Genomic DNA, 12,966 nt, shown 5'->3' with positions numbered 1-12,966 from the left:
AGAGGGACAATAAAGAAATAAATGTGATGTGGACTGAGTGTTATTAAAGATTGGGAAGAGGTCACGGATTTAATGTTTCATTTTGTATATTCCGGGGAAGGAAGTGGTCATAAGATTAGGGCATTTTGGGCAGTTTGGTTTGGGAAGGGGAGTGTATTGGGTAGCCATCATCAGTGAGGTCTTCAAGGGACCCCAAGGGCATGGCGGAGGTCTGGGTGTGTGGCAATCTTCACATATCTAGTCGATTGGCAGTTCAATTGCGGGGCTTCACTTGGGTGGAGGTAGCTGGTATACGTATCTATAGCTGCCACCTCCCGCCAAGTGATACCATGGAAGAGTTTGTGAGATCTCTGGAGGTTTTTGTTACCAGTGGGCAGTCATCCAGACTACCAGTGCTCATTGCCGGAGATTTCAATGCATGGGCGACGGAGTGGAGATGCGCGAAAACAAACGCCAGGGACCGGGCAGTGCTCGAAGCGGTTGCGACGCTAGAATTGGAGCTCGCCAATACGGGAGCAGCCCCTACGTTTATCAAGGCTGGCAAGTCATCTATAGTCGACCTGATCTTCATCGATCCTAAATTGATGGGGAAAGATTATGGCTGGAGAGTTAGCGATCGTTACACGGGAAGCAACCACCAAGCTCTTGTGTACAGGCTGCAAAATGGCAGTGGGAAAGTTGAGATGAAGCCGAGGTGGGAGAAGAAGTGGGCTATGAACACTTTTGAAGAGGAGGTATTCCTTTATATGCTGCGGGAAACTAAGATCCGTGGAACTGCAGAAGAGAGATCCCGACATCTGAGTCAGGTACTGACGACAGCCTGTGATGCCTCAATGGCTATAAAAACTAACGCTCACGGTCACCCTCCAGTTTACTGGTGTAATGAGGATATTGCCCCCCTACGACGGGCGTGTCTGCGGTCCAGGAGGAAACAGCAACGAGCGAAGAACAGACTGCGATTCCAGGAGTTTCATGCTATCAATGAGACACATCGTAGAGAACTAAAACGAGCCATAAAAACTGCCATAAGAAAGATTTGGTACGAGTTCTGTGAAGACGTTGAGCACGATCCATGGGACAGACCATACAAAATGGATATGAGTAAGGTGAAGCCCAGGAGTGTAAAAAGTCCGTCTAGTCTAGACTTCCTCAATCAGGTTGTTGGACACATTTCCAAAGCAGTAGGAGAGGGCAGCTGGAACAGGCTTGAGAAGGTTCCAGGATACAGAAGAGGTACCTGAGGTCGGTGAAGCTGAACTGAGCAGCGGCTTTCAGAATAGGGGTGGGCAAATGCCCAGGACTTGAAGGTGTGCCGGGTCTGGCTATAAAGGTAGCTGCTCTTAAAACTCCAGAACCATTCAGGGCAAAACTTAACGAGTGTCTGAGGGAAGGATACTTTCCGATAATGTGGAGGAGGCAGAAGTTGGTACTTCTCCCGAAGGGAGATAAACAACCTGGACAGCCGTCCGCTTACCGACTGCTATGCATGCTTGACATAGCTGGTAAGCTTTTCAAGTGAATAATTTCCGTAAGACTGGAGGTGGCTGTTGCAGAAGCTGGGGGCTTCTCCAATAATCAGTTTGGTCTCAGGAGAGGTCGATCAACCATTGACGCTATAGGCCGCATTGTAAATCTGGCCAAGGATGCCATTAAGGAAAGTAGAAGCGCAAGACGAATGTGTGCTAAAATTTCATTGGACATTCATAATGCCTTTAACTCAGCTAGATGGAAAGATATAATGAAGGCATTGGAGCGCCTTAAAGTGCAGCTCCACCTGCGAAAGATAATCTCAAGCTATCTTTATGTCCGGACATTAGTCTACGACACTGGCGACAGAGCTCACTCATACAACATCACAGGAGGAGTGCCACAGGGTTCTGTTCTGGGATCCCTGCTCTGGATCATCATATACAATGGCTTGCTCAGACTGTAGTTCCAAGAGGAGGTGTCAATCATGGCCTTTGCTGATGGTGCAGCACTGGTCGTGAGCATTAAAAGCGTGGAGAAGATTCAATACCTGTCGGATCGATCCATTGAACAGGTATCTGATTGGCTGAAAGACCATGGTTTGAGTCTCGCAGCAGAAAAAATGGAAGCAATACTTAAAGCACACACCAAGGACAGATGCCACCTTCATAGTAGAAGGAAAGGCAATACGAACAGCGGATGCGATAAGATCTCTGGGGGTGACCCTTGATGGTAGGCATCTTTCAAGGAACACCTCCAAAAGGTGGGCTCAAAGGCATTGAAGGTGGCTGGAGCGTTGGCAGGAATTATGCCCAACATTGTAGGGCCAAGAGAACCTAAGCAGCGACTACTCGCTACTGTGGTTACTTCTGTGATTTTGTATGGGGCACCAGTATGGTCCGGTGCACTGATCAAGAATAGAAGTTATGGAGAAACCTGCCGTCAAGCTTATAGGACAGTGGCCCTCAGGGTTACACGAGCCTATCAGTTGGTATCTGGCATCACCCTTTCCGTGATTGGGGGACTTCCTCTGATAGATCTCCTGGCAAAGGAACGCGCCAGGAACTACCAAAGATGGCGGCAAAATGCGAGATCTGAGGAAGCTCATTGGAGTAGTTACAATCGATGGCCATCGGAAATGATGGAGGAGTGGCAGCAGAGGTGGGATGCAGCCAAGGAGGGTTGACGGACTCATAGAATTGTCCCGGACATCTTAGCATGGATTGGCAGAGGACATGACAATGTAACGTTCCAGCTCACCCAGGTACTTAGCGGCCACGGAAACTTATGCAGCTTTCTACATCGCATCGGGGTGTATAGTAGCGCGGAGTGCCCGGTCTACCTTGGTGAGGACGAGGATGTGGAGCACATCTTGTTTCGATGTCCAAGAATTACCGAGGCTAGAGACGCGTTTCATAGTACATGGCAAGGTGCATTGACCCTGGAAGGTTCGGGGTCATGTCTGCTTAGATCAGAGGCAGACTGGAATACTGCGGTTACTTTGGCGACAACCGTAGTAGAGGAGCTGAGCCGCATCAGGCAAATTGAAGAAGGGAGAATCGCAGCAGCGTCATTAGGGGACTGAATCAACACCAGAAGTGGGTAAGAGGCATGACTGCCCTACCGAAGTAATGCCTAACGGCGATTTCCGGGGGGCAGGCACAAAAAAGAGTTGGAGTTTAGTGGGTAGGCCGAGGGATGGGCAACTGGTGAAAAAAGTGTCCACCCAGGGAGAGCCCCACACACCGCGAGTCCCGATAGCTTATGATGGTGCGTTAACCATTCTCCAACTCTACGGGGGGGGGGGGGAAACACACACAAATACACACACATACACAAACACAGGGCAGACTTTACTCAGAGCTGACTCATCGTATGCCACTGTCAACTTTTTTACTGTCTTGGAGAATTCTCAATCCACTTTCATTTCTTTTCCTCGTATCTCTGGTCTTCTTCATTCCCTCGTCCCCCTCCAACCCTGTCCGACAAACGGGAAGCAACCGGGACCCAACCCGTCATCCCCCGGGTGCGGAAGGAATCCCTCCCCCGGTACCCCTTCTCAAAGTATCGACCTCTTTATCAAATTCAAAAATCGGCGCCCCTGGGCGTGGGTTGCATAACCGCACAGTCTTAAGGTTTGGCCGCGGCACTGGGAAGGATTCCGGAATGGAGAAGACGCAACGGCAACACGAAGGCCGTCGAGGCCCTGTCGATTTCTCCCTTCCACCCGCCGGCCCCCCTCCTCGGGCGCACATCTGTGGTGTGGCAAGTGCGGTGCGCGTCAACCTTCTTCCCGTGCGTTTGCGCCTCATTTTGCTGCGCTCACCTACACACGCATCCATGATTCCAATCGTTTGTCGCCGGCGCAGTATTGGTCCATGCTTAAGATTATCATTGTAAAGGGGTCTTTAGTGTTGGATTATTGCATAAAGGAGGAAATTGATGAGAGGGACCTGAATTAAGGCTGTAGAGAAAATAACGGCGGAAACCATGACACGGAGTGTTGTGCAAGGAGGGGGGTGGATCGTAATCTTGGGACATGCAGCGTGGTCGAGGAGGCGGGAGGTTGAGCATTGGAATGGGAGGCTTTTGAGACGCGGTTATGGAGAAGAGTGGAGCAAATAGAATGAGCAGATTGGGAAACATCCACCGTAGAAAGAGCATCGCGGTGAAATGGGGTGAGATTGAAGAGAAGGCTTTTGGGGGCGAAATTCGACGGAGGCAGCGGACGCATGAGATTACGTTGAGTGACGATGGAACGCTTGTAAGACAGCGTTATGTTCGTGTGTGGAAGAAAAGTAAAGGTACTAAGCGAGACAGGGAGGAGGAGAAGAATAATGGAATGAATGAATGAGCACGCTGGATGGATTGAATGAATGAGGGTAGCATTAAGTGGGGGAGTTGTTTGGGGTGAGGGGGGGGGGTCCCCGCAAGCCTCAGGAATCATTTTTTTAGTCTTCTCGAGAGATTTTGTCAGTTTAGCACAAGTCTTAGTAATCGCGTAACGTTGCTCGATCGTCGATTCCATTTTTTTCGGGACGCGGTCGGCGCGCAGAGGTCTACAATAACTGACGTCCTTCCGCTTCCACAGCTTGGAGAGCACTGAGACCGGTTACGAGGCAAAGCTTAGCGTCATCCCCCCTCTTGCTCCGAACCCAAATGGTTCGAACCCACTCCGACCAATAGGAGCGACGCGGGCAATTCAATTACATTATTTTCGGAAGGTACCCAGTGTATTTAAGTTAATTTGACGTTGATTTGTTTCACCTACACGTTTTTAAGGAGGAAATGCTCGCCTTGACGTGCGTGCGTACGGCGTGGATGCACATCCTCCTCATCGTTCTGGATCGTAGGCCGCACAGGTGGAGGGTCGGATTGGTGCACGTGCACCACGGAGCATGCGGGAGGGTCGGAAACTTTCAATAAACATTCCCTCCCTCCGATGGGTTTTCCCGCGATGCCCTCCCGCCCCCGCGACCTCGCAGTTGTAACGACAGCAGCGACATCGCCCTGAGCCGATTGGTGGGATTCGAGAAAGAGGGCACCAAGCACTCAAGTCAAGCACCCACCAAAAACCGCGTGGAAAGGGGGCGAACGAACACCAATTATGCAACCTGCCTACTCATATTACGAGTGGTTAGCAGCTATTCCTATGCCTACAGAAAGAGGACAAGAGAATATATTAAAAGAGGGCAGACGTACATGAAATTCAGACACTTAATACCGGTTAGTCTTCTGTACAATCCGGACAGACAATTCACAAAAATACAATAGGCTTTGTCTACATTCACCTACACCCTATCCGGCACCAGGCAAGCCCCTGACGTCCTAACGCCCCCCTATCGGGGGGCGTTAGGACGTCAGGGGCTTGCCTGAATGATTGGCAGTGTTCTAGCGGTCAAGGCGGGTCTTTGGAGACTGAACACTCCCAAGCCAACAAGTAAGGCAACACGCAGACACCCTGCTCTGTATCAAACCATTGTTCGCCTCCAGGCACTTCCTGCCTCCCTCTGCATCGCTTAACACTCATTAAATTCTCCACTTCTTCCGCCATGCGATAGTCTGGACGAAGTTACACCGCCTCTCTCAATGTACGCAATCTCCCCTCTCACCACTTTTCCTGGCCTCCGCCCATTATCCCTTCTGCAAGCTTCTCTCTGCATCTCTGCCTTTCTCACGATGCCAGGCACTTCTTTCGTTTCACTTCCGTCCATTTCTCCATCCTTCTCCGCACCCTCTCCGCCTCAGTAAGCATGCAGTTGTGGGAGAAGGTAGAGGTCGTTTCTGGGAATCCATCGGGTCGGCGGCCAAAGTGCCTCCCTCTCGTTTTCCCCTGAAGTGCGTGTGCCGCAAGCCGCAAAGGGCTGTGAAGCCAATTACTCCCGGAGTCCTATATTCGCCGCTGGTAATCTGATCAGCCCATCCTCGTATTGAGGCAACCCACTGGACTCCTCCGCGGCCCCGCAACCCGTCGTATTTTTCAATGAAGTCGTCTTCCCCGAGTTTGCTTGAGGAGTGTCTCATCAACCATCATCCACGTCACATACTACATTATGACGTGGCTCTTCTTTTCGCGCGGTCGCCCCAATTGTGCTTAAACAATTCATTAAGTCCTTGTAAGTAAGATAACGTCCGAAAGTACCGTTTAATACGCACGTGCCGAAGTCCTAAAAGCATTAACTTAATGATAATAAACTTCCTGAGTAATTTTAAGAAGTGCGTCAGTTTAGGACGTGCCTTTTAGAAAGTACCCTTTATTTACCGCGAGTGCCTTTTGGGGAATCCCATCTTCATTTCATGCCAACCGGGATAATTTCTATTATTAAGGATATAAATTTGAAAGACCGCCGGAGAACGCCGAGGAAGTTTTATGATCATGTGCAACAATGAGCTAGAGCAGTATTGTCAATGTTTGACAGCTACGCATGCGCAGCATATTATTCATCTACATCTACATAATATTCCGCAAGCCGCCGCAAGGGCGTGTGGCGGGGGGTGTTAGGTCACCACTTGCAAAAAGGAACATTACCACATGCAAAATCAACAGCATGCAAAACTACACCCACAGCGGAGTAAACACTCATGCTAAAATCCCTTCATCCAACACTCATGCAAACACATGTACCATAAACCAACAAACAATTGCACCCCACGATACAGCTGGAATGCCATCCAACAACGCGCAAGCCAGGACACAACAAGCAAGAAGGCGAAATTCCACCACCACATGAAATGCAACATTAAACACTCTCCTCCCCAAGGAAACAAAGGTGGAGACTAAAAAAGGCTTTGGAAAGTAAACTCGATTCATGAGTAACAACACGCAAAATAAAATGTATTACGCTCGACACTTCCGGCATAAGCTGCTATCATTTTCAAATTCTCGACGTTTCGCACCTGTCATTGGGAGCATCATCTTGAGGAGTACTTTGAATGCTTTTAAACAGTCGCTGCTAATGGTAAAGGTGTTTAATAAGGAGTTTCGGATGCCTCCAATTATAAATAATTACGAGTATCATAAAAAAACGTTAAGGGTTTTGAAACACTGCATTCAACTTCTTCCCTTCATCCAATCGCGTAAATATTCGAACACATTCGGAACAATATCTCTATCTTGCGGGCATGGCGTCTTGGGTTAAATTTGCGTTTCATTCGCAGCCGGATCCTCTTGCGTTTGTTTAAAACTTTTGATGAAGTTGAATCGATCGTTTGGTGCCAATGAATCGTTCACGCGAGCAATTCAGCCTCCCGCGAACGCCTTCATCCTGCCGCTGGATGAAAGCCTGCCTCGACTGGGGGGTGGGGAGATATCTCACGGGGAGAACAAAGGCGTGTTCCGGAAGGGACCTCTGGAGAAACGGGACCCTTTCTCACTCGAAGAAGTGGTGGGGCGAGGCCTCCGAGGGGCCCTCGCTTGATTGTGTGCGAATGCACCTCGATGGGGGGGGGGGTCGCAGCCAAGCGATGGAACGGAGCCAGTCGTCGGCCCCCCTCGACCTGGACATAACGGAGTTTTGAAAGCGGAGGGGGGAGCGGTGGCGCCCTGTTCGGTGGCCATGAGGGGTATTAATTGGATGCGCTGGTGCATGCCGAGAAAGGTTACGCTCCCTCCCTCTCCTCTCTCTCGGAGTTGCTTTAAAAATGCATCTGAATTAAGGAAGCGAGTCGAATCCACGTGTTGCCCTCCCCCCACACTCCCCCACTACTCATACAAAACCCCTCGGGCGCATCGCACCAACCCCCCCCCCCCCGGTGCACTTGGCGACAACTGGTTTCTTGGGTTATGCGAAAATTATCCGTCGTGCATAAGATTGCTTTCTTCGACATAACTGCTCCCGAGTAAGCGGATGGATAGCGGTATTAATAATAGGTGTGGCCTAGTTGTTGATGACTATAATGATGTAACGAGAGGAGGAAGCAACCCTTCTTCAACCCTCTTTCCCCTCCAATGTTTCAAATTCAAATCACCGTGCGTGGCTCTACCTCTTCCAAGGATCCCTCCGAGGCAGTTGAGGAACGGGGCTCTCCGCTGCTACGGAGTGCGCGCCGCGATCGGGGGCCTCCGACCGCCTCGGCCCCTTTCTTTGGCATGTGCATCGCATTATCATTGTTTATGGGGGTAGTCTAGGCATGCTTTGGGCTGGGGATAGATGGACACGATAGATTGATAGTCGTCGTTATTTTTGGGTCGAGATTGATAGTGTGGAATCTCTTCTACCACCTAACCCATCGTCACACATTTACAAATTATTGTTAAATTTTAAAGTTCAAATTACAGATAAATTACACGCAAATTTACGTTAGTAAAAATAAAATTAATACCTATAATATCTTAGGACTAACATATAGCAACACGATACATTAGTCGCCTAGTTTAATTAATAACTTTAACACAAAATATAGAACATACAAACATTCAATGCATACAAATACTGTAGATGGACATGCCAATACATGCAAACAATACTTGTAAAACAATATTCCGGGTTATATTTACAATCACCATTAGCGAAATTAAATACCCCGGACGAACGTTGCAATACACGTGAACGATTCGTCTACTCCTCGTAATCCGCTCGCATCCACCCCTTTCACCCCAACATGACGAATTCTCCATTCTTCTCCCCTCTGCCTCGCCTTAATACCTGTTACAGTGTACATTACATAGTAATATTGAACACTTTATGGTGATACCTCGGGCAGTTCCGACGTAATGAGCATGTCATTCTTAGAAAGGCTTTGTCTCTTTGTCACTTTTCTCCGGGAAAAATGTTTCACCTGGCGTGTACTTCCGTGATTAAGAAGAAAAGAATGAACAGAACCTGGGACGGGGCAATCAAATATCTACACACCTCGTAACACCCGCCGTTAGGGCGTGTGGCGGGGGGCGTTGGGTCACCAGTCATGCTTGAAGAATCCCAATCATGTCACCTCTACACAAATGTTACTTTGCTCACTCGAAATATGGTAATCACGCGAAAGAAAGTGAGTTACAAGTATATTAAATAGAGAAAAAGAACAGGTAGGATATCGACAAAATATATACACAAACAATTCTTATTATCTCCAACGCGATTTCTGCATTATCTATTATGTTTTCTAAAGGTTCGAGGAAAAAACGACATTTATAATCTCTTCGTTCCGTAAAAAATCTCCCTGATTTCACGTTGGCGATCTAATCTCCCATGGTAAGTCGGGACCTGTAATATGTCTAATTAACATCCTCAGATGAGTGACCTGCTTCAAATGTACGCCGTAAATCTAACCTTAATTTAAGCCTATGGTGAACTAGTGGCTCCCATCCTAATTCGTCCAATAGGCTCGTGTCACTGCTACCTTGTTCATCGAACAGCTTTGCGCAAACCTAGCTGCTCTTCGTTGCATTCGATCTAGTTCCGAAACTAAGCCTACTTCATAGGGGATCCCATACACTCGCAGCGTACTCTAGGTGGGGCATAACTAACGTGAAATAACAAAGCTCCTTGACCCTCTCATTACAATACTCACTTATTCTTCATATGAATCATAACGTTTTATTAGCTATTCCGCGAACTTCACGAATGTGTTTTCCCCAGGGCATGTCTTTAGTTTTTCGTTACACCCAAGTATTTTACCGATTCCACGTGTGTTATATTGATTCCCTGCGTAGTGTGTTTTCTGGTGGAGTACTTTTCCTCCAAAAATTGATCGAAGCACATTCATACAAATTTAATTCTTCCTCCCCTGGAACGGAAGGCCGATACCAATTCCGGAACAGACATTTTTGAATATATTATTCAAAAGTCCAAATTTTTTTGAAACATTATCAAGTTTTGCACGTTTGTCTCAAGGATCTAAAATCTTAGCATTAAGTCCGTCAAAATAGATATTTCAGTGAAATTTATAGCAAGGAACGACGTATTGATACATTTGTAAAATGATTTTTAATGTTTATTCACTCTGGTACGGTCAAATTAGCATTAAAGTGATTCAAATTGTAAAATATATGCACATTTCAACTTTGAAACCACTCAGGGACATTCGTACAATACGTAAAGTGTGGAATATTACAAGGAGGTTCATTTTTCGATAATTCCGCAAGGTTAAATCACATATAGATTGAAAAAGGTCATACTACAATGGCGAGGATTGCTGATGCGAGGCGATGGAATCGGAAGCCGGTGGAACGGACGTCGAAGAAGATGGATCCGGGAGGCGATGAGTGATTTGAGATCAGTTAAAAGGGTATGGGGCTTAAAGCAACGCCGAAGATGGAGAGTGGGAGGAATGTTCGTGGGAGTAGCTCTGGGCTGTAGAGATGGAGGACGGTTGAAGTTTGCATTACCGACGGGCAATGCCAATTCCCCAATCGAAATCAATGGTCGCCACTGATCCACGGAGGATCCATTTCAGCACACTGTGTAATAGACATCGCGGTGATGCCATGTTTTTATACATCTCCCGTTATTACATGCTATGATACTTTAAACTACACCAGCAATATATTTATTTGCTTAGGTATTTGCTGATTTATATTTATGTTAATGAAATAAGGACAATTTGCACTTTTCCACAGTTTATTTAACGTACGACGCGTTTCAACTCACAGAGTAATCATCAGGTACAAGACAAACTAAATAGTAAGGAGACCTTATTATAAGGACAGCAGATGTGGTTGGGGAGAGAGAGTCGAGTAGGGGAGAGGAGGAGGGGGGGAGAGGCGGAGGGGGGGGAGAGGCGGAGAGGTTATAAAGAGCGAAAAATGGGGGGTTCCTGTCATTAACCCCCCATTTTTCGCTCTTTATAACCTCTCCGCCTCTCCCCCCCCTCCTCCTCACCCCTACTCGACTCTCCCTCCCCAACCACATCTGCTGTCCTTATAAATAAGGTCTCCTTACTATTTAGTTTGTCTTGTACCTGATGATGACTCTGTGAGTTGAAACGCGTCGTACGTTAAATAAACTGTGGAAAAGTGCAAATTGTCCTTATTTCATTATGATGAACTTCCACGACCTCAAGCCTGAATCTGTTGAACTTATATTTATATACTTAAGGTGGTGTGATTACTTAATTAGTGACCTGATAATTACTTAGAGATAGATAGTTGCTATCTAAAAGCTCCATGAGGAGTACGGAAAAGGTATTCTATAATTCTGTATTACACATTCTGAAGGGAGAGAAATTTTGGGTAGAACTAAGGAAAGAGGTGGGAAATCCAAATCTGATATGGAGGAATGATCACAAATTCAAGGTAAAATGCTGGGCACACAGAACAAATAAAGAATATGTTTTATTTATTTATTTATTTTACAATTACGTTGCAATTAGGCGATTTTCCTGGTGGCAACTGTCAAGTTTGGTCAAAGATAACTCTTACAACGAAAATTACAAACAAACACATATAAAAACAGATGAGACAAAATATTTTTACATACAATGACATGACACTTCCACATCACATACAAAATGCCGCCCACATCACATACAAATAATATTTTCATATCTACAATGAATTTTATTACCCAGTGGCTGCTTTACGTTTATACTTAAAACTTCTGAAATTGGATGGAAAGGGCTCAAACAAACCTCCAGGCAGCTGGTTCCAATCAATTATAGCTCTATTTAAAAAAGAGTATTTTTTCTTATTTGTTTTTTGCGTTCTTATTTTTATTTTGAAACTATGGTCGTTTTCTCCCTTAAAGTGAGCCTTTTCTATCCCTTAATAGATCTTATCTTAAATCTTCCCTCGCTTCGCCCTTTTCAACAATTCTATACATCGCACCAAACCTACTCCTTTTTTCTTCTATTTTTCAAACTCTCCCATTTCAGTATATCAAACATTTCCGTGGCACTATCTGTTCCTTTGTACCTTCCGAGTACATATCTTGCTGCCTTTCTTTGAACTTTTTCTATCTTTTTAATATGTCCCACCTCATATGGATCCCATACTATGGAGGAGTATTCTAGGATAGGGATAACCAGTGCCTTATATGCTTTTTCTTTTGTAACTACGCTACTTCCTTTTAAATTTCTCATCACCCAATGCAATACTTTAAATGCCTTCCGTGTCAAATTATCTACTTGGACTCCCCACCTACTTGGACATCCCTAGTTAAATAAATGCCTAAATATTTGCATTGACTGGTACATGGGATTCTTTCTCCAAACAGGGTGTAAATTTCCTTTTTGCATTCTTTTTATTTGTAAAATTTATATGCTTACTTTTTCTTATATTAATGCCCATATTATTATTTGTAACCCAGTCACCAAGGCGATCGATGTCATTTTGTAGTATTACGTGGTCATTTACATGCTCTATCCGTCTGTAGTCATCAGCAAAGAGTCTTATTTGGGGATGTAAATTGTTAGGTAGATCGTTTACGTAAATTAGGAAGAGTAATGGCCCTAGAACACTGCCTTGTGGAACTCCTGCTAATACGCTCGCCTCATTTGAAAATATATCCCCTAATTTTACTTTTTGAGTTCTGCCTCTAAGAAAATTTTTTATCCATTGTTTTACCCTCAAGTCCAATGGTAACGGATCCAACTTTCACAATAATTTATCGCGTGGAACTCGGTCGAAAGCTGCCGAAAAATCAACAATTACTGCATCCACATCCTTTCCTTCATCTATTGCGTCGCCGATATATTGGCTAAATCCGAAAATCTTCGTTTCGAGTATCCCGTTCTAAACCCATGTTGGTGTTCATTTCTTAATAAAGCAATTGTTGATTGGAAGCTGCAAAACTATTCGAGCCCTTTTCTAACAGGGTGAATACTTACTATAATAATTACTAACAGGGTAAAACAATTTATAAAATAATTTGATTGATGTGTGGAGTAAAATGCATACAACAACTTAAGTTTTGATACTTTTCTCCTTGATTGGGAAACTGATGTTAATGAGATCGGGATATTATTTTTTTGCGAGTCATAGATTAGTGTTTGCAAGTGTCCTAGACGAGATCGGTTCAAAAATTATCGCGAAGTTTGAATTTTCGCGGGTTACGCAGATTTGAT

At 45.7% G+C, this 12,966-nt stretch overlaps 2 protein-coding genes across 4 annotated transcripts in view; both read left to right on the top strand.

The window, feature by feature from the left end:
- LOC139694942 (uncharacterized) overlaps positions 1-12,966 on the top strand; it is a 164,808-nt gene that overhangs the window by 92,731 nt on the left and 59,111 nt on the right. The window lies entirely within an intron of this gene.
- Positions 201-1,241, top strand: LOC139695488 (uncharacterized). The gene has a single exon (XM_071594274.1). The coding sequence runs from the start codon at positions 201-203 to the stop codon at positions 1,239-1,241; it is 1,041 nt and encodes a 346-aa protein (XP_071450375.1).

Source organism: Hetaerina americana, unplaced genomic scaffold (assembly GCF_022747635.1).
Source record: "Hetaerina americana unplaced genomic scaffold, ioHetAmer1.1.p SCAF_6, whole genome shotgun sequence".
Taxonomy (NCBI): Eukaryota; Metazoa; Arthropoda; class Insecta; order Odonata; family Calopterygidae; genus Hetaerina; species Hetaerina americana.
The sequence above is the reverse complement of the archived record's forward strand: the minus strand, read 5'-3'. Positions and strand labels throughout refer to the sequence as shown.